This window comes from Schistocerca nitens, chromosome 2, assembly GCF_023898315.1.
Source record: "Schistocerca nitens isolate TAMUIC-IGC-003100 chromosome 2, iqSchNite1.1, whole genome shotgun sequence".
Taxonomy (NCBI): domain Eukaryota; kingdom Metazoa; phylum Arthropoda; class Insecta; order Orthoptera; family Acrididae; genus Schistocerca; species Schistocerca nitens.
This window is the reverse complement of record NC_064615.1, coordinates 1,047,483,590-1,047,506,641: the sequence shown is the minus strand read 5'-3', so window position 1 is coordinate 1,047,506,641 and position 23,052 is coordinate 1,047,483,590. Positions and strand designations below refer to the sequence as shown.

The following is a 23,052-nucleotide window of genomic DNA, read 5'->3' as shown; positions in this document are numbered from 1 at the left end:
TAAACTACCGATATAACGACAGACCTGAATTTCATCAGAACTGGCAGGATTATAACAGAGCTGGGCCCTCTCGGCAAGGCGAATTTCTAGAGGTTCGGTCTCCGAATCCCATTAACGACGCGCGCCGACGGACAATGACCCGCACCGCAGGGAGCCGCGTGCGCCGGCTGGCTCCGAGAAAAATATCATAGACGCTAACCTTGAGAAAAATTCCAGTATTCTTTACCGACTTATGCCGCATTCTACACCACATTTCACACGTAAAACTGTTTATTGAAAGATAATCTGCTTTTTTTTTAATGCAACATTTTGGTTTACTTGCAAATACATTATGGATTCAAGGTGGTTTCTGAGAGATACCAGATGATACAGTGGTTAGTTTATGTGACAGCTACACGATGTTATCACGACGCTACTAATGAGTGACAGTTTACAATGTTGCTTTTGAGGTGTTTCTGTTTTATATCTGCACAGTTTTTCTGAATTCTTCTGGAAAGTAAAACATGTTTTAGTAGTAACTTTTGTGGTATAGCAACAATGAGGCAGCCTTTTCCGTAGCACAACAATACGTTACAGCACAGTACTTTCTTCATCACAACAATAAGCGTGATAACTAAGATATCTATACGCAAAGCATTTCACTTTTGTGTATCATCAGGTAAGTACATTGTCTTCTGCAGAACTTAGCTTTCGGAGGACGATAACTACGAGACTTCCACAGAGATTATCTTACAACATGACGCACAGTTTAGCGCTACAGGACACGTATTTGAGTGATTAATTTTGTACTTAAAACATTTATTTTTGAAGATTTTTGAATTACAAAGAAAGTTTTCCGAGATACATTTCATTCCATTGATGTAATTTGTAACACCTGAGGGTATAATTACATTTATCCTCAGGGGGGTACACGCTTACTTTGTGTACCATGTGTTTGGCACGCACAAGGAGCCCTAGCTAATATGGTATTTGCTTATACAACTTTACACATCGGTACCATATTTCTCTAACACATAATTACACAGCTATCTGATCATTTAACTGAGAGATAAACATTTTTTTACTACATTAGTGACAGATGTTTACGTAATTACACAGTTGAATAACTTCACACTTATGAAATTGCATTTTGTCAGTACTTAGTGAACTGTTCATATTTTTTTTCGGACCCATTGTGATATTATGAGAGCTTTGAATGATATATTTGGTATGGGATCATGATTTTTAAAGTACGTTTGAGGTAGATGACACTATTGAAATGAGCAGAGAATATTTTTTTAGGATTTGAAATTATTGCAGAAAGCTACGACGATTTTGAGATTTGAATGAGGTTTTATGATATTATTATTACGACGACGATGTGTATTATGCTGCTGAGGTATGTTTATGGTCAAGAAGCTGATGCTATATGAGGAATTTGATTATGTGTCGACGATATATATATGTGCAATAAGGTAAGGAGTAATGAATAGTGATTTAGGGACTCTGCTTTGTGGAAAAGGATGTTGGAAACCAAGAATCGTACTTTAAGCGTTATGAAATGTGTGTAAATGCGTGAATGTATCACAATGCCGGCGAAAATTTTTTGGACACTGTTATATTCATGGGATTTTGTTTTTACAGGTTTGCAACGCTAATTCTTGACCTGTGAAATATTTTTATTTAAGACTGCCATTGTAGCGGAAACTGCTGTCGTAAATATTTCCGTACGAAAGTTAAGTGACCACCTGCACGTAATACGTCGTGGGCACACAGCTGTGTCAGACACCTGGGCGACAGCCGCCCGAACAAAAAAAACCATTAGCCTTCCAGCGGCACAGGTAGAAGAAAAAAGAGGCCATTATCCTCGCTTGACGTTCCTTTTCACGGCTATTGTCGTGCTAGTTGAGAGAAATGCCATATGGCGACAGAAATGCCTAATGAAATGACGAGAAATATTTTTACATCTGCACACCTGATTACGACAAGCGTCTTTCTACGAGAGTTGAGAGAATTTCTAACTTATGAAATGTCACATGACTACTGAATGATTATTTTATGCTTTACTTTGTTCATAGTTGCTTATTTCATTTGATATCTAGTTTCCAGCTGTGTTGCAGCATTGGTTTCATAAAAAAAAAAAAAATTCATTTGCTAATGTGAACACTTTCTGTCAACAGATCTATTAAATAATTACTTTATGACCCACATTCTTCGAAAAAGGAGCTCTTGGAATGGAAAGAACAATAAGAAGGGACTAGTAACAGTTACTGCACACATAATTTTCTTTTCAAGTACATGGTAATATTTTTTTTACAATAAGTTGTTGTGGTGCACCACTTTAATTACTTAGACATTAAGATGTGATTATACATTTCCCTTATCTGCATTGTTATCTTTAGTGTACTATTTTTTCTGCTTGAGCTATGTCATATTTAGGTATAAGTTGCTGCTGTTTGCCAGGCATAGTGTTATTGAATTTGATTTTGTATTATTCTGTTAAGCCAGTTTTACTAATGATTTATTTTTATATTTTTATTGTTTGCTGCACATTGCCTTAGATTAGTTGTAGTATTACAATTGCTTTGCTAATTTCTTAATGCTGCTTGCTTCGCAAATCTGCGTTTTTTTATTGTTGTTTATATTAATTGTTTTATGTGATGCTGCATTGCCTCGTCCCTTAGTTTAGCATCTGAGCTCAGTAGATTTAAGTTAGCTTAAGAGGGGGTAGACTATATAAGAAACTAACTATGATGAATTGGAAGAAATGCATTGAGAAGCCACAAGAAACAGATATGGCAAAAAAATGAGTATTTTTCACTGAGAAATAATTATTTTGAAAGAAATATGAATAGAATACAGGAAGGAGGTATAGATAGGACTTTTTGGAAATAGTGAGGAACGAAGGGAGATCTCCAAAAAGTAAAGAAAGTTTTGTTTGCAAATACTGCAGTAAAACAAACCCTGTCCTTTCCTTTTCTGTTATCCCACTATGTGTTTGTGTACCCTTGTGTATTTGTTTTCTTCCTGTCTCTGTGTAGTTTCATAGAATTTCTTTTGTAATACTATTCACCATGATGAGGAATACTGTTATCCTCAAATATAATTGGTATTAATAATATGTTATTTAACTTGTAAATATGCTTAGACATTTATTCTGGTTTGTTGCTCATATGTGAAGTTGATGTTTCAAAAGTTGTTCTGATCTTTATGTATGTACTTATGTCATTATTTTTGTAACACTGATGTATATATTTTTATTCTTTTGTAAAGCCCCTATTACTACGAATGTTATCTCTACTATTATGTTTTTAATGATGTATTTTGTACCTTTGTAATTGTATTCTTATGTTATAAAATTGTAATTGACACCAGGTCATCAAATTAAGTAACTTGTAAGTTACATTTCACTGCACACGTTTCTATTGGTCATAGTATATGGACAATATGTGAGCAGCTGGGACTTTTAGTGTTTGCACGTGTGTTAATAATTCAGCAAGGGACTGGATAACAGCATTGCTGGTTCTAAGGACAATTAAAAAAAAACATTGTGAGTGCACAAGTGGTGGTTTATGGACTTGCTATATTATCCGCAAGACTCTTCAATGGTGATTGTGCACCTGCACAGTCACAACGGATGGCTGCTGGCCATCTCTACAAGGACTACAGTGGGTCTGCGTCTTTGCTGACTCACCAGTACCATTCTTTCTACAAGGACTGCAGTGGGTCTGCGCCTCTGGTGGCCCACCAATACCGTAATCTCTACCAGGACTACAGTGGGTCTGCTCTGTGATGACCTACCTACCAATACTCTTCAAAACTTCGACTGACTCCGCTGTGAGTTTGCTCTCTTGTGGCCCATTACCTGTCAGCATGTCGAGAGTCAGCACTGTCTTTCCGTTGGAAGGACAACGATACTTCTTCAAGACTGCATGGAAATCCACTACTTCCGTGTGCATTTTCTTTTACTGCTCAGACTTTGAGAAAAACACTGCAATGTGATGAATGATCAGGACTGTCTTTATGGACTGTGAGAAAATTTTAGCTTTTGACCAACATTGTATCAATAAGTGTGTGCATTTGATTTCTTTGTTATTGTAATTGTGAAAAAAAAAATTTAACAAATATGTATTGGCCAGTGCCCAACAAAATTTGTAAAATTTTTTGTGGGGAGCATGGGGGCTATGTAAGTAGGCTGTTTAGGTTTTTTTATTGATAACGCCACCTCAGTATGAAAATCACCGGCTGTGCCGTGTGCAGTCTGTGGCTGCTTTGCATTGTTGTAATACTCAACCATTGTAGTGTTAGGCAGCTGGCTGTGAACAGCGCGTAGCGCTGGGCAGTTGGAGGTGAGCCGCCAGCAGTGGTGGATGTGGGGAGAGAGATGGCGCAGTTTTGTAATTTGTCATGATATCAAGGTAAATACATTGTTTGTTCTCTATTAATATCTTTCATTTGCTAACTATCCCTATCAGTAGTTAGTGCCTTCCATAGTTTGAATCTTTTATTTAGCTGGCAGTAGTGGCGCTCGCTGTATTGCAGTAGCTTGAGCAGCGAAGATTTTTGTGAGGTAAGTGATTTGTGAAAGAGATAGTTTAATGTTAGTCAGGGCCATTCTCTTGTAGAGAATTTTGAAAGTCAGATTGCGTTGCGCTAACAAAATATTGTGTGTTGAAAGTCAGATTGCGTTGCGCTATAAAAATACTGTGTGTCAGGTTAAGCACAGTCTTGTAAAATTGTTAAAAGGGGACGTTTCATAAGTATGAAAATCACCAGAAACGATATAATATGGGGCGTAGAAAATAGCTCAGTCTTTGGCTAGGCTTACTCAAACTTTTGCTTATAACGTCTGATAAGCATCACTTGTGGTTCGAGGTACCTCGTCGGAAATGCCGTATTATGGTGGTAAAATTAAAAAAAAAAACAGAGGAAAAAGAGCCACTGAGCAGACCCGATCTCTTTTCACATCACTCACATAACAGGTAGGGTAGGTGGCGGGAATCTACGTATATATTAGGCTATACACTTAGTGGAAGGTTTGTCCAGTTTGGAGAAGTGCAGTGTATGACAGCCAAAGATGCGTCTACATGCGGTGTGTGATACGAGTGTGGTCATGATATCTGAGCAATCTCTATGTAGTGAACATTACTAACCAACTCTGAATGTGAAACGATAGTTAGTGCAAGACGCGTGCGTCACGGGATGTTGGAATTACTATGTCAGCAGTGTCTTTACAGAAACAATGTTGCCACATACGTAAACATCTCCACAGAACTACTGCTAACGTTTGGCGATGTGAGCTTCAGGCATTTTCCTGTGCACAGCATGAGTTCAGCAGCTGATGAGCAATATCATATCCCATGACTTCCTGGCTCCAACTGTACAATAGAAACCTGACGTTATGAATAACATCTTCTATTTTGCGGCTTAAAATGATTAAAAATGCGTAATCTGTGAACCGTTCTGGGATGCGAGATGTAGATACAGAAAACAGAAATATTCCAGCTGACGTATTTAGTATTCTGGAGCATCCCAGGGCAACGTTTTTACACCCTTCTTTTCTACATCATAATATTCTTACAGATCCTGATCTTAGAGCTGTAGTGTCATGGACAGAGGTTATTCTCATAATGAAGAAATATGATCTGTTGTATTTTTCAACTAATAATGATCGTTAGTATATTTGTTGTATATTTAACATACTGGAATGGATGGAGAATAAATCCTTTTGTGCAATCTACTTTAAATAATTAAAGCATTATTTAAATTAGGTGGAGACAAAGAAGTCCATTGTATGGAGTACTTCATTTTCCGTCGGTTGCTGTACCACATTATTTCTTTCTTCTCAAATTCTTTTTATAGTATTATTTTAATTCTGTTGCTTAAAACATTTATATTCTTTTTTACGACCATATAGTCCTCTCTTTGGTTTCGGCAGACCAATGGTGTAAACATTGGTGTCAGACGACAAAAATCACAACATGAATTAAAAATGTACTGAAGTCGGAGAAAAGATATTAGTTATTACCTTTTGTTTATTATTTATCTTTCTGCGCAGGTAAGCGAATGGATATTAACAAATTCTTCTAGATGTTAGTACTTCAACATCCTGCTGTATCGATAAAGTTGCACCTAATGGCGAATTATAGTTTCCATTCATTAAACTGCTGCCACTGGCGGACGAGTTGGTAAATGATTCTTATCTAACTACTTTGCATATCAGAGGTAGAAAATACCGCTTCAGTTGTTCTGCGCTCATAGGCAGCACACCGCGCCTGGTACACGCGGCGTTCGGGGACCACAGCACAGCTACGACACCTGAGGATGGGCTTATAACAGTCCGAAACCGGTCGTGTGAAAATAAAGCTGCGGGCCTATGGGGTACCGTCTCAGTTGTGCGACTGGATTCGTGATTTCCTGTCAGGAAGGTCGCAGTTCGTAGTAATAGACGGCAAATCATCGAGTAAATCTGAAGTGATATCAGGTGTTCCCCAGGGAAACGTCCTGGGACCTCTGCTGTTCCTGATCTGTAAAATGACCTGGGTGACAATCTGTTGTCAGGTTGTTCGCAGATGATGCTGTAATTTACCGTCTAGTAAGGTCATCCGAAGACCAGTATCAGTTGCAAAGCGATTTAGAAAAGATTGCTGTATGGTGTGGCAGGTGGCAGTTGACGCTAAATAACGAAAAGTGTGAGGTGATCCACATGAGTTCCAAAAGAAATCCATTGGAATTCGATTACTCGATAAATAGTACAATTCTCAAGGCTGTCAATTCAACTAAGTACCTGTGTGTAAAAATTACGAACAACTTCAGTTGGAAAGACCACACAGAAAATATTGTGGGAAAGGCGAACCAAAGGTTGCGTTTCATTGGCAGGACACTTAGAAGATGCAACAAGTCCACTAAAGAGACAGCTTACACTACACTCGTTCGTCCTCTGTTAGAATATTGCTGCGCGGTGTGGGATCCTTACCAGGTGGGATTGACGGAGGACATCGAAAGGGTGCAAAAAAGGGCAGCTCGTTTTGTATTATCACGTAATAGGGGAGAGAGTGTGGCAGATATGATACGCGAGTTGGGATGGAAGTCATTAAAGCAAAGACGTTTCTCGTCGCGGCGAGATCTATTTACGAAATTTCAGTCACCAACTTTCTCTTCCGAATGCGAAAATATTTTGTTGAGCCCAACATACATAGGTAGGAATGATCATCAAAATAAAATAAGAGAAATCATAGCTCGAACAGAAAGGTTTAGGTGTTCGTTTTTCCCGCGCGCTATTCGGGAGTGGAATGGTAGAGAGATAGTATGATTGTGGTTCGATGAACCCTCTGCCAAGCACTTAAATGTGAATTGCAGAGTAATCATGTAGATGTAGATGTAGAAAGAAATTTGCAACTGAAGCGGTATTTTCAACCTCTGCTAAAATGCTCAGTTGAGGATGATCTTCCAAAAGGATTGTTTGTACTTTGGTTATATCTTCGTGAAGACGGAGACACTAAAAAACAAATGAATCCACGGTGAATTATTTTTATGAGCTGTGGATTACGTTATAGCAGATTGTGTCAATTCATTCTTAAAAGCTTTACTTACTTCAGAATTACTGATTTGATTGATAAGAACTTCGGAGGTAGAAGGTGAAACAATATTACAGCTACTGTTGCTGTGCAATATTCCATCACTATTAATCACCACGAGCGCAAACGGATATATGAATCCTTAGCTGTTGGCCTTTCTGGAAAATTTGGAGTATGTCTGGTACATTCTCTTCGGCGACCTCTACACTCTCTCACAATGCAGTCCCCAATGACGAAGGTAACGTGACACAGGATACTTTCTCCCGTCTCTGCCGGACGTTAGACACGTACTTAAGCGGGAGCAGCGACCACACAGCCACACCACACCCACCTCCCCCGTTGCCAGGACAGCTGCAGCAGTCGCCCGAGATGCAGAGTGTCGCCGTCCTCGCCTGCCTGCTGGCCGCCGCCCACGCCGGGCTCGTAGCGCCGGCCCACCTCCCCGCGGCTCCAGCGCCGGCGCCGGCCCACGCCGTCGTCTACGACCACTACGCGCCGCCCAGCTACAGGTTCGACTACGCCGTGGCCGACTCGCACACGGGCGACGCCAAGACGCAGTTCGAGCACCGCGACGGCGACCGCGTGACCGGCGCCTATAGCCTCATCGACGCCGACGGCACGACCCGCATCGTGGAGTACACGGCCGACGACCACAACGGCTTCCAGGCGGTCGTGAAGCGCGTCGGACACCCGACGCCGGCGCCGCCTAGGGCCGTGGTCGTGGCTGCCCCCGCTCCAGCACCCGCCGCCCACGCGCCGGTGCACGCCGCCCCCGCCGCCGTCCCTGTCGCCCATGCTGCGGTCCACGCCACCCCCGCAGCCCACGGTCCCGTGTACGCCGCCGCTGCTCCCGCCCCCGTCGCCCACGCCGCTGTTTACGCCCCCCCTGCCGCCCACGCGCTGGTGTACGCCGCTCCCGCTCCCGCCCCAGTCTCCCACGCAGCTGTTCTGGCCGCCCCTGCTCCTGCCGCCCATGCGTACACGCACCCGGCACCAGCACACGTTGCTGCAGCCCACGGAAGCCACCTCCCCTACCATGGGTAGAACAATAACATCGTATACAACGACACGTCAGCACCCTGTATCAAACCACTGAGTAAAAATGACAGGAGTTTATAATTTTTGTCATTGTTGACTCGTCATTACGTACTAATAATTCATATCTTGTACTGTACAAGCAAGTGGTGTAAAATAAATCATAAATTACAAACTAACGTTCAATGTATTTATTACTTGCAATATTTTCCTTCTTTTCAAATTCTGTTAGTCATTTGGAGAGTCCGCAGATCGTGGTGTAGAGCCGGCGCGATAGCTCAACGTGTTCGGTCAGTGAGGCGGTGGCCCTCTGTAACAAAAAAACAAAAACAAAAAACAAAAAATGAGTAAAGGAATCAACGATCAACTTGAACGGATGTCATGTGACGTGCGCCCTAACCAAACGCAACGAACACCGAACAAAATAAAGAAAAAAAAAGTGACTAGCGTTGCTACCTCTGGATCGCGGGGTCCTGGGTTCGATTCCCGGCCGGGTTGGGAATTTTCTGAGCTCAGCGACCGGGTCTTTGTGTTGTCATCATCATTCAGGTCTTTGTGTTGTCATCATCATTTATGAAAATGATTGAGCACTCCATGAACCAAACATCACCATCATTTTGGGAACTGACTAATAATTATTCATCATATACTGAATCCATCAATTTGAAGACATAAACTTAGCGATCATATTTTCCCCTTTGTACGGTATAATTTAGTAGTATTATATATGTGGTGTCACCGCTAGACACCACACTTGCTAGGTGGTAGCTTTAAATCGGCCGCGGTCCATTAGTACATGTCGGACCCGCGTGTCGCCACTGTGTGATCGCAGACCGAGCGCCACCACACGGCAGGTCTAGAGAGACGTACGAGCACTCGCCCAGTTGTACGGACGACATTGCTAGCGACTACACGTACGAAGCCTTTCTCTCAATTGCCGAGAGACAGTTAGAATAGCCTTCAGCTAAGTCCATGGCTACGACCTAGCAAGGCGCCATTAACCATATCTGGAGAGAGTCTCACTTGTATTATCAAGAGCAAAGTACAACAAGAAATTAAAGTTAAGTATACGAGAAGTTCCGTTCTTTTCTTTATAGCATTCATCACGTATCCTGTTTCAGACTTCACGCCAGTCGGCGTGTGTGTACGTGTGCCTTTCGGCTACCCGTCACTGTGGACTGGCTGCCTAATCAGTCCACTACAATATAGAGCTGCAAAAGGACAATTATTAATAACCCACTGGGGGAAAGTGGAGGACAGAATAGTGGAATGAGAGTAAATTGAAAGACGAAAGTGATGAGAAGTAGCAGAAATGAGTACGGCGAGAAACATTATATCAGAATCTGGGATCACAAAGTAGACGAAGTTGCAGAATAAACTTGACTTTAGAATTGGATATCATAAAGCAGACGAAGTTAAGGAATTCTGCTATCTATGCAACAAAATAACCCATGATGGTTGGAACAAGGACGACATAAAACGCAGACTAGCGTTGGGAAAAAGGGCAATCCTGGCCAAGAGAATTCCTGTAGTATGAAACATTGGTCTTAATTTGAGAAAGAAATTTCTGAGATTATACGTTTGGAACGCAGCATTGTGAAATATGGACTGTGAGGAAACAGGAAGAGAGAGAATCAAACCATTTGAGACGTGCTGTTACAGAAGAATGTTGAAAATTAGGTGGACTGATAAGGTAAGGAATGGGGATGTTCTCCACAGAACCAACCAGGAAAGGAGTACGTGGAGAACACTGACGAGAAGAAGGGCCAGAATAACAGCACAGCTGTTAAGATATCAAGGAATCAGTTCCATGTTACTACTGGGAGCTGTAGAGCAGAAAAACTGTAGAGTAAGACAGAGACTGGAATACATCCAGCAAATAAATGAGGACGTAGGGATGAAAGAGCATATATAAATAAAAACTTGAGCGTCTGTGAACATGCAGTAAGACAAAAATGAAGGATGGCTGTCTGGTCAGTGAGGGTAAAAGTTCACCAAATCGAACAAACTCACTACTGATAGAGAAACTACTTATATTTACATAACATCAAGCACTATAGATATTAGTTCTGTTAATTCCGTAAGAAACTCCCACAACCCTTCAGAAAACGCGTATGTGAAAAAAAGAGGCAGCAGGACTCGAACCCTTTGCGGACCACACGTCTGTCCTGTACCTTGGTTCTCCACCCACTAAGTTAGTCTGCAGTTTCATGCTGAGCGACTTTGAATTTAATATTTCAGTATTACAGCCTTTAATTGCCGAGATATTACTGGTTTACATTTGATCGTAACACATCATAACAACAAAAGGTTTTTCACGAATCTTCTATAAGCCGTTGCCTTAAAACGACTTACTCTCATAACACTCCAGTTAAATGGTTCAAATGGCTCTGAGCACTACGGGACTTAACATCTGAGGTCATCAGTCCCCTAGAACTTAGAACTATTTAAACCTAACTAACCTAGCGACATCACACACACCCATGCCCGAGGCAGGATTCGAACCTGCGACCGTAGCGGTCTCGCGGTTCCAGACTGAAGCGCCTAGAACCGCACCACTCCAGTTATAATGCGATAGTAACTAAATAAGAAAATTCCTCAACCGCCAATATGACGTTTACCGTCATTCAATTATAAGTACAACAAATCGTACAAAAAACGATTCGTTCTCATTCAATGTGCTGGTTTTTAGAAAACAGCATATATTCATGGCATATACGGTATACCATAACCCACAGAATATGGACTTCCACTGTGGACGACAAATACAATTTGGCGTTTTGCTTTCTGCAGGCTTCAAGGTTATTTATTGCTTGTGGTGTAGGGAGCGTTCTTGCTTCCTATTGTTTCTACTTTACGTGACATGACCCGTTGCCGAAATATCGCAGAACTTTTTTGCGGTTCAAGTGACGAAATGACTGCTCAATGTGTAATAGCAGCGGGGCCAACGAGATAGACGGGCCCCCAGCAACGAGCTTCTGACGTCACACTAGTCGACTTGCACATCACACTTAGCGAACGCTCGGTCTCGTGCAGGGCCCACAGGAAATCATTTAATTGGAAAAGTTCCCACTACAGGTCTTAACTTTGTCGAGTGGAATCGAGAACTTGCATGCTTTTAAATACCCAGTCAAAAATTATTATCGTCTGAAGCAGTTATTCCCTCCCCGCCGGAGACGGCTGCTGTCACTCGTGACCTGCAGTGTCACAAGCTGTGACGTACGCGCCACAGCCTGTCTTTCTCGTGGGCCTCGCATAGCAGGAAGTGACGTCACAAAACTTGTAGAGCGCCGCTTCAACGTTAGCAAACTCCTTCTGTGTGTCGACGTATTCAGACCTGTGGTTTCAAAAGAGTTCTGACGCTCGCCGCAAGGCCCGTATGTCTGTTTGGTCCTCGGCGTGGAGAGTGGGTCTCTTCTTGCAGGCACTTCCACAAGAAAACGACAGAGGGCGGCGCCAGCTGGACTGTCCTCTGAATGGACTATCGACCATCAAAACTTTTGTTGAGATATTTACTGCTTCGCCCAATCTTCACACTATCACAATATCTTGTTTTATTTAGCTTGTCATGCTAAAAGGTTTTCTATAAGTAGATTGTACAGCACTTTTACAAATTTTACCCTAACTTTGAGGATGGAAGTGTTGCTACATATTACATTACACCTTACCTCTTCCTGCAGTCAGGCCAACCACTTCGCTTCCCACCTTTCCGAGGTCTTCTCCATCCCCGATGATCCCCACTTTGATTATTCTCTTTTCCCCACCATCATGGAACGTGCCAATACCTCGGTCGCTCCACTCGCTCCTAGTCTCCAGTACTTGGGGCAGTTGCCCCCCTCCGACGTCAACACTCCCATCACAGCACAAGACATTAAACTTCTCCTCCAGTCCAAACGCAACACGGCCCCTGGTCACGTCTGTGTCACCTACCGTCACCTTCGAGAAAGCCCCTATTCCTTCCTAACTGTCCTCGCCCATCTCTATAATTTCATCCTCTCTACTGGCTTCTACCCTGACCTGTGGAAGACCTCCCGCGTCCTCTTATTCCTCAAACCCAACAAACCCCCTTCTGCCGCCTCTTCCTATCGTCCCATCTGCCTCACCTCCGTCTTCAGTAAGGTCTTTGAATCCATCCTCTCCCACCGTATCCATCAGCACCTTGCTCAACACCACCTCCTCCCCCTTACCCAGTGTGGCTTCCGACCCTCCTTCTCTGCTGAAGACCAACTCCTCAATCTTGTTCACCTTCTGTCCCTCCAGTTCAACTCCCGTCGCTCCGCCATTTTTGTTTCCCTTGACCTCCAAAATGCCTATGACCGTGTATGGCATCCCGGTCTCCTCTTTAAACTCCAAACCTACGCCCTGCCTATCAATTTTGTCCATCTAGTCGCTGCCTTCCTCTCGCACTGTCCTTCCTATGTCACCCTCCACAACACCAACTCCCGTATCTTTTATCCCACGGCTGGCATCCCCCAGGGTTCTGTCCTCTCCCCTCTCCTTTATCTTTTGTATACAGCTGATATGCCCAAGCTACCCCCACCAGTCCACCTTCTCCAGTATGCTGATGACACCGCCTTCCTTGCTCTCTATCCTACCCTTCAACAGTCTCAACGTACCCTCCAAACCCATCTTAACCAGTTCACCACTTGGTGTAACCAGTGGTTCCTCCGTCTCAACCCCTCCAAAACCCAGGCAATCATCATAGGCCGCACCACTCGCTCCTTTCGCCTCCATGATTTCTACCTCACCCTTCATGGTCGTCCTATCCAGCTCACCCACACCCTGAAATACCTTGGCCTCACCCTCGACCGACACCTCACCTGGACCCCTCATCTCCAGACCATCCAGCAGAAAGCCCATTCCCGCCTCCGTCTTCTGAAACTCCTGTCTGGCCGGACATGGGGATTGCATCCTTCTACCATCCTCCACACCTACAAATCCCTCATCCGTCCTATCCTCTGTTATGCCAACGTTGCCTGGATCTCCACCCCCACCCGCTTTTACAAGGCCCTCCAAATCCTTGAACGCCATGCGCTGCTCCGACTTGCCTTCCGTATCCGCCTTCCTTCCCCCACATGGCTCCTGTATGAACTGATCCCCTTCCCCCACCTCCTCCTGTTCCTCCAACATCTCCACATCCTTTACATTGTTCGCAGGCTTGATCCCCCCCACCCTCTGGTTTCCTCCTTCCTCTCCACTCCCCGCCCATTGCCGCGCCTCTATCGCTGTATCCCTCCCTCTCTCCACCTCCACACCCTCCGTCTCCTTCATCAGGGCAATTTCCAAAGCCTCCCCCTCCCGGATGACAAACTTCGCCGTGACATCTACCCTTCCTTCCAACTATAACCTGGCCTTGTTCCCCCCCTCCCCAGGGCCCCCTTTTCCCCCTTCCCTCCTTCTCCCAGAGCGGATTTTCCTCCATCCCCCCCTCCCCTGCGACCCTGCACCACATACTTGCCTCTTTCCTTCCCACATCCCTCCATACCTGGCCCTCTTCAGCATGCCCCCCGCTCATCTCCCCCATCCCTTCCCCTCCCTCCCTTCTTCAGGTCTCCCTCATCTCCTAGCGCCTGGCAGATCCTCTGTATTGATCATCATCAGTGTGCCACATCAGTGTTGTGCTTAGTGCTGTTTCTCCTGTGCGTTGAGCGGTGTGATTTTAATTGTGTACTGCCTTGAGGTTCGCCGTCAGTGTTACGTTATGTGCTCTGCCATCCGTCGATACCTTTATGCTCCAGTCATACTGTGCCATGTGTTCTTTTCATCGTCGCGGTGTGTGGCTTTTTGTGTGTGCTACTTTTAAACAGTTTTTTATCTCCATTTTACAGTCACCCCATTTTTTGTCTATTGCCTTCCATGATGTTCCCCTTTTTTATCTCTATGTTCACCTTATTCTCTCCTTTGCTGTTTTTAAATGTCTTCTATTGTTTTGTTCTATGTCTTTCGGCTGAGGAGCAGCGCATATGCTGCTGCCAGCCCGCCCCGATGGGGAATTGAAATACAATAAAGGAAAAAAAAAAAACCTCTTCCTGTGAGCCACGCACTTTAGCGACGTGAAAACCGTTTGAATTAATGACCATGTATAACCTGTTTTAATCATTTTTCCCCATAGTAGACCATCTCCGCACTATTTAAATTTATGAAAATCTCCACATTTTGTCTTACATACTTATCTGAAAATTAGATCATTTTTTGGTAGGAATTCTTTATAAATCGATCCTTATTTACTGAAGTGATGAGGAATGAAGATAATACTGTTTTAGAAGTTTTGTTGTTGTGGTATATCCAAAAAATTACAGGCAGGTGCAACGCCATTAGATATTTCTCACACTCATACTGTGTATCACCTGTCTTCTTCCTTGCTCTGCCCACTACACAATTTATGAAGGATGTTTCCTTGATGAGACTGAAGGGTATAAGCCTAACAAAACGTTGAACTGATTGCTCATAACTCGCAAAATATAAAAAGAAATCGAGTGTGTTATATACGAATAAACAGACAGATTTCTCAGCTTTCCAGTGATATAAAAGAAGCAACACTAAGAAGCTATTAGCTGCTCGGGCTGTCTCACTGTATGCTGAATTATTTAATAAACCAAAATCAAAAATGCTTCCATCGTAGCACAAAATAAGGCGTACTTCAAAGGCATTTATATCGAAACATCTTAAATATTCGCGCCTTTTTCCCTTATTAGTATAGTGCCAATGTCGTGTAATTAAAGTAACATGATACATGATGTCATGTCGTATCACATGACACACTTGCCATCACGTCATTCAACAAGGCAATTGTCATGCCATGTTCCTTTTTTTTCTTTTTTTTTTTGTCATCAGACTTCTGACATGTTCAATGCGAGCCGCCACGAATTCCTCCCCTGTGTCATTCTCTTAATCTCAGAGTAGCAGCTGCTACCTATGTCCCTAATTAAGTGCTGAATTTATTCCAAACTCTGTCTTCCTCTACACTTTTTACCTTCTGCACCTCCTTCTAGTACCATGGAAATTATTCTTGATGTCTTAATAGATGTCATATTATCCAGTCCCTTCTTCTTATCAATATTTTCCATATATTCCTTTCCGATTCTGCGCAAAACCTCCTCTTCCTATAACTTACCAGTTCACCTAATTTTCAGCAGTCGTCTATAGCACCTATTCTTCGATTCTCTTGTGTTCCGGTTTTCCCACAGTTCTTGTTTCTCCCTCAAATGAAGGCCTGTTTTGACACTAGCACGCTTCTGTTGGCCAGGAATACAATTTTTGCCAGTGCTAGTCTACCTTTGATGCTCTCCCTGCTCCGTCGGTCACTGGTTATTTTTCTGCCTAGGTAGCAGAATTCCTAATCTTCATCTACTTCGTGACCAGTCCTGATGTTAAGTTTCTCGCTGTTATTATTCCTGCTCGTTCTCATTACTTTATAGTCTTTCCTCGATTTACTCTCAATCCATATTCCTCACGCATTAGACTGTTCATCCCATTCAGCAGATTATGTAATTCTTTCTCACTTTCACTCAGGATAGCAATGTCACTACGAATCATATCATTGATACCCTTTCACCTTCAATTTTAATTGCACCCTTGAATCTTTCTTTTATTTCCATCATTGCTTCCTCGTAGTACAGAATGAACAGTAGGGGCGAATGATTATATTCCTGCCTTATATCCATTTCAATCCGAGCACTTCGTTCTTCGTCTTCCACTCTTATTATTCCCTCTTGGCTCTTGCACATGTTGTATATGTTATATATTACCAGTCTCTCCCTATAGCTTAACCCAGTTTTTCTCAGTATTTCGAACATCTTGCACCAGTTCACAATGTCGATCGCTTTTTCGGATCGACAAATATTGTCAACGTGTCTTGATTTTTCTTTAGTCTCGCTTCCATTATCAACCGCAATGTCATAATTGCCCCTCTGGTGCCTTTATCTTTCCTAAAGCGAATCTGATCATCATTCAACACATTTTCGATTAATTTTCCATTCTTCTCTATGTTATTCTTGTCAGCAACTTGGATGCATCAGCTGTTAAATTGATTGTGAGATAATTATTTCACTTGTCTCTTGCAGTCTTCGGAATTGTGTGACTGACATTTTTCCGAAAGTCAGGTAGTATATCGCCTATCTCAGACACACTGCACACCAACGCGAACAATCATTTTCTTGTCACTTCTCGCAGTGATTATCTATCCCTTCTGCCTTATTAGATCTCAAATCTTCCAAAGCTCTATTAAATTCTGATTCTAACACTGGATCACCTATCTCGTCTGTATCGATTCTAGTTGTTCTGACCTTTCTATATGCTAAGGCAGTCCTTACGACATTCATTTCTTCACATTTTTTATGCAGCCATTTCTTCTTAGCTTCCCTGAACTTTCTCTTTATTCTATTCCTCAGCAACTTGTATTTCTCCGTTCCTGAACTTCCCTTAACATTTTTGTACTTCCTTCTTTCATCGATCAACTGAAGTATTTCGTCTGTTACCCAAAGTTTCTTCGCTGTTACCATCCTTGTACCTGTATATTTCTTTCCAACTTCTGTAACTGCCCTTTTAAGAGATGTCTATTCCACTTCAACTGTACTGCCTTCTGAGGTATTCCTTACTGCTGTATCTATCGCCCTAGTACTTCCATATCCCATTTATTTGCATACTAATTCTTCCTGACTAATATCAAAGTTCAGCCTACTCTTCATCACTACTCTATTGTGATCTCAGTCTATATTTGCTCTTGGGTACCTCTTACAATCTTGTATCTGATTTCGAAACCTCTATCTGACCATGACGTAATCTAACTGGAATTTTCCCCTATCTCCAGGCCTTTTCGTAGTATACCTCTCCCTCTCGTGATTCTTGAAGAGTATTGGCTATTACTATCTGAAATTTATAGCAGAACTCAATTAATCTTTCTCCTCTGTCATTTCTAGTGCCAAGTCCGTATTCTTCCGTAACCCTTCCTTCTCTACATTAATCTACAACCGCATTCCAGTCCCCCACGACTATTAGATTTTCGTCTCTCTTTACGTACTTTACCCGTTCAATATCGTCATATGCTTTCTCTATCTCTCCGTCTTCAGGTTGCAACGTCGTGATGTTTATTTGAACTGTCGTTGTCGGTGTTGGTTTGCTGCCGATTCTGATGGGAATAACCCTATCACTGAATTGTTCACAGTAACAGACTCTCTGCCCTACATTCCTATTCACACCGAATCCTAGTCCCGTTATTTCATTATATGCTTCTGTTGAAATTACCCTACACTCATCTGACCAGAAACCTTTGTCTTCTTTCCATTTCACTTACTGACCACCACTATATCTCGATTGACGCTTTGTATTTCACTTTTAAAATTTTCTAACTTCCCTAACACTTTCAGAGTTCTGACATTCCACGCTCCGAGTCGTAGAACGTAATCCTTTTGTTGATTTTTTGTGTTTTTCTTGTGGTCATCTCCCCCTTGGCTGTCTCCTCCTGGAGATCCGAATGGGGGACTTTCTAGAAGCATATAAATTTCTTCTTACAAAATGGTTCAAATGGCTCTGAGCACTATGGGACTTAACATCTATGGTCATCAGTCCCCTAGAACTTAGAACTACTTAAACCTAACTAACCTAAGGACATCACACACATCCATGCCCGAGGCAGGATTCGAACCTGCGACCGTAGCAGTCGCGCGGTTCCGGACTGAGCGCCTAGAACCGCTAGACCACCGCGGCCGGCTTCTTCTTACACACTTTACTATACATGTAACAGGTTGTGAGTCAAAAAGAGCTCACTGCACTGGGAAAGCAGGGTTAACGCGTAAAGAAGTACGAATATGTGAAGATGTTTCGATTTAAACGTATCTGAAGCTGCCAGATAAGTCAAAAAGTTAGTTTTCTTCTTTTAAATCCCTACGTCTGCCCAATGTACTATGATAGCAGCATTTTGTACTATGGTTCGTAACTTCGACATTAAACGACCGTAGCTTTGCAACAGATGGTCATTTTTTTTGACTCGGGCGACGACTGATCCGTTGTAGGTTTCTTTCATTCTCTTTCGAACCATGTTGTTTATGGTGGGAACAGATAAAGCTTTCACAAAATAACAGGACAACTGTTAGTTAACTTCTTATAAAATCTGAACTGATTCGTACAAGTTTGAAACTTAGAACTGGCGCACGAAAAAAAGAATAACAAAAAACGTGTTTTACACGTAAAATACGAATGAAGCTAGATTTTTTACATCGATTTTTCAGTTTAATCGTAAGAATGCATTTCTTTTCTTTGGTTCACTTTATACCGTTTCCGTGTATTCAGTTCACGTAAGATAGAATTTTACGTGCTACATTTAGCTCGACTTTAAACCATCGATCTCGACAACGGATAAACCTTATGGATAAAAAAATTTCCTTTTGACTTTATCCATTGTAAGAGGTCCGAGCAGATGTAATTTCGATGTATTGCTCATGCGCTGCCTGCGATATGCAAGGTATAAGAAAATCTCTAACCAGAGAGCAGTGTTGACTGCAGTAGGAACTGTGTAGCAGTAGCAGTAAGTTGTTGCTTGTCTGCTCTGGTCTGGTCTGGTGTATCGTGTTGGGTGGCCTGGTCGCGGTGCAGCGATGTCGTAGCCTGAGTATTATTGTATAAGGTAAAAAGCAACCTCGCGCATATGTAGTAATGTTATCTCAAGTCCCATGTAAATGTTTTTAAAAATGTCCTGATAATAATCTTTCTCATAAAAAAATAACTTTTAACAACCATTCATTTCAATTTAAAGAATTTACTAATTTCTCCAATCCATGATCATCCCGATTACTGCAAAAGTAAAATCAGTTGTTTCCTTTCATAAATGATAAATCTATCGGCCAGCGTTGCACAGGGCTGTGCGAGAAAAATTTATTGTAAGAGCAGATATATATGCGTTATCCGGCGACTTCATTGAGGTAAGAATTTTTCTCTTTTATTCAGAATGATCTTTCAGGGCCATGACGCAGCACTGCTGACGTCCAAAATTTACCAGGTTAAATTCACAGTCAATTACTGAAAAGTTATAAGTGAGCGACAATTTAATTGAGAAGCTAGTTACATTGTATTATTACGAGGTTAGTGAATTTTTTTTTTTTTTTTTTTTTTTTTTTTTTTTTTTTGGGGACGTTACACATGACTGTGAACGACGTAATTATAATTTTTACTGTTGAGAGGTTTAGCAATTTTTCTGTTTTGAGCTTAGATTAAATGTGAATGAATTTTGTGGGGAGGTTAAATGGGAACAAATTTTTGTGGGGAGGTTACACCATTTATCTACCTTTGTGCAGAGTTTCAACCGATTCGTACGGGTTTAAAGTATAGAAGGGGCGCACATCAAATACCTCCAAGAAAAACGAGTTTTTGAACGTAAAGTCCAAACGAAGCCACATTTTTTCAAATGATTAAAACTTATGTTAGTTTAAGGTCCGATACACCGGTGGACCAAAAAACCTGGTAGAAATTCAAACACTCGAGCAGTACTCAAGAATGCGTCGCATTAGTGTTCTATACGCGGTCTCCTTTATAGATGAGCTACACTTTCCTAAAATTCTCCCAATAAACCGAAGTCTACAATTCCCTACTACTGACCTTGCGTGCTCGTTCCATTTCATATCGCTTTGTACCGTTACGCCAAGATATTCAACCAACGTGAGTGTTTCAAACAGCACACCACTAGTACTGCATTCGAACACTATAGGATTCCTCTCCTACTCGTCTTCATAAAGTTATGATTACCCACATTTAGAGTAAGTTACCATTAATCAGACAAAAAATTTTTTCATCCTTCTTGTTTCTCCTACAGTCTGTTAACGGTGACACTTTTCTTGGACAAAGTATCGACCTCAGCAATCAGTCGCAGTTTGCTGCTCAGCCTCCGTCAGATCGTTTATGTACATACAGAACAAGAACGGTTTTATAAACTTCCCCAGGACAACGTACTGGGTTGTATTACTTTCTAAGTCTTCGATGCTCTCGCATATCTGAGAACCTACTCCGTTCGCTCGGTCCTTCGTTAACAGTCTGCAGTGAGACACTGTGTGAAACACATTCCGTAAGTGGAGGAAGTTAGTATCTGTCTCCTACCCCTTTTCCATGCTTCGCAAGTTATCTTGAGAGAAAAGGGCAAGCTGACCTTCGACCAGACGATGGACAGGAGCTTTGCTATCTTAAAATTTATTTGATTCGAACTTAAAATACGCTCAAGGAATACGCAGGAAAATGCTGTTAAGGATATTGGTTTGCAATTTTGCGGACCTATTGTTTAAGTCTCCTGGTATACCGTCGCAACTCTACATCCGAATGACTTCAGCTAGAGAAAAAGAAATGCGTACGATACGTTGTGAAATAGTAACACTGTTCGTTAAAAAAGAGCTTGATTGCACGTAAGTCCCATTTGCAATTGGTAAAACTTTCTAAGGGCAAGATCGCTCAAATATTTCTTTATTTATAAATAACTGGTTTCTACAGACTTTGCTGTCATCTTAAGGTGTTCCAAAATTTTTGTTATAAAATGTCCTTATTCTGAGTTGTCATATGGATAAAATGTAGCACTTTATAGAAAAGTTTGTCATAAATAACACATTTAAAATCAAAAAGTACCTTATGGACTTGGTCATGTCATATTCGTAGCGGTCACAGATCATTGTTACGTCATTAAAAAATACAGAATACAAGACAAAATGAATACATTTTATTAAAAAATTTTCGAAGACCTGAAGAGGACAGCAAAGTGTGTCGAAACCGGTTGTTTGTATATATATAGAAATATTTATACGATCTTGGCTTCAGAAAGTTTTTACCAAGTAAAACAGATCGCTCCTTCTGATTTCTCAGCATGAGAAGATTCAACTATTAGTAACTGCTGTGGGCTAATCACTGAGTATTTCCTTCGGTGCTGCTACAGCTTGCTTCAGCAGTGTCGTGTACCGGACTGTCATTGTCTGCGAGCACGTGCGGGCTTTTTGCACACGTTATACCCCACAGACGACCTTCCTTCCATTTCGGACTATCCCAGACACATTCACCTCAGAGACGACCTCGCGTGCTCCGCTGCAGTCAATAGAGGCTCAAGCCCTGTCCAACACTTCCTCAAGTCTGAGCGCGACGATAAACTTAATAAAAAGAACTGTCAGTAAAATAACGATTAGTCGCGTCTCAAATATAATAAATGTAATTAGCGAAAGGGACGTTGGGAAAAAAAATCACGGAAAGACAATTGTAAGATAAGCCGTAATATAAACCTGAAATTACAAGTTAAAAGTAGACTCAATCCTCAGATTCTGTCAGAGGTCTTCTTTGGATATCAGCAGAATAGCGGAACTGGAAATCTCCTCCTAAATACACTCTAAAACAAACAAAACGACGTGTCACGAAAGAATTGTTCGAATGGGACGGAAATCGGTAGATACTCTGCACATGCACAGAAAACAAAGGATTAAAATTTCAGAAAACTGTGTGATTTACTCAAGACAGAGAGCTTCCAAAATTTAGGAAGTCAAAAACTTATTGGTCCACCTTTGGCCCTTATATAGGGTGATCCATTGATAGTGACTGGGCCAAATATCTCACGAAATAAGCATCAAACGAAAACACTACAGAGAACGAAACTCGTCTAGCTTGAAGGGGGAAACCAGATGGCGTTATGGTTGGCCCGCTAGATGGCGCTGCCATAGGTCAAATGGATATCAACTGCGTTTTTTTGTAAATAGGAACCACCATTTTTTATTATATATTCGTGTAGTACGTAAAGAAAAAGTGGGACCACTTTTTCGCTTTCTGATAGATGGCGCTGTAACAGTCACAAACGTAAAAGTACGTGGTATCACGTGACATTCCGTCAGTGTGGACGGTATTTGCTTCGTGATACACTGCCCGTGTTAAAATGGACCGTTTACCAATTGCGGAAAAGGTCGATATCGTGTTGATGTATGGCTATTGTGATCAAAATGCCCAACGGGCGCGTGCTATGTATGCTGCTCGGTATCCTGGACGACATCATTACAGTGTCCGGACCGTTCGCCGGATAGTTACGTTATTTAAGGAAACAGGAAGTGTTCAGCCACATGTGAAACGTCAACCACGACCTGCAGCAAATGCTATTGCTCAAATAGGTGTTTTAGCTGCTGTCGCGGCTAATGCGCACGTCAGTAACAGACAAATTGAGCGAGAATAGGGTATCTCAAAAACGTCGGTGTTGAGAATGCTGCATCAACATCGACTGCACCCGCACCAAATTTACATGCACCAGGAATTGCATGGCAACGACTTTCAACGTCGTTTACAGTTCTGCCACTGGGCTCAAGAGAAATTACAGGACGATGACAGATTTTTTTGCACGCGTTCTATTTAGCAACTAAGCGTCATTCACCAACAGCGGTAACGTAAACCGGCATAATATGCACCATTGGGCAACGGAAAATCCACGATGGCTGCGACAATTGGAACATCAGCGGCCTGGGGC

At 42.1% G+C, this 23,052-nt stretch overlaps 1 protein-coding gene across 1 annotated transcript in view; it reads left to right on the top strand.

Moving 5' to 3' along the window:
• The first annotated feature begins 7,888 nt into the window (after positions 1–7,888).
• LOC126235527 (calphotin-like) overlaps positions 7,889–23,052 on the top strand; it is a 35,134-nt gene continuing 19,970 nt past the window's right edge. The window contains exon 1 of the mRNA XM_049944246.1: positions 7,889–8,596. Within this exon, the coding sequence (XP_049800203.1) occupies positions 7,926–8,596 (671 nt within the window). The 5' untranslated portion in view covers positions 7,889–7,925. The remainder of the gene's footprint in view (positions 8,597–23,052) is intronic.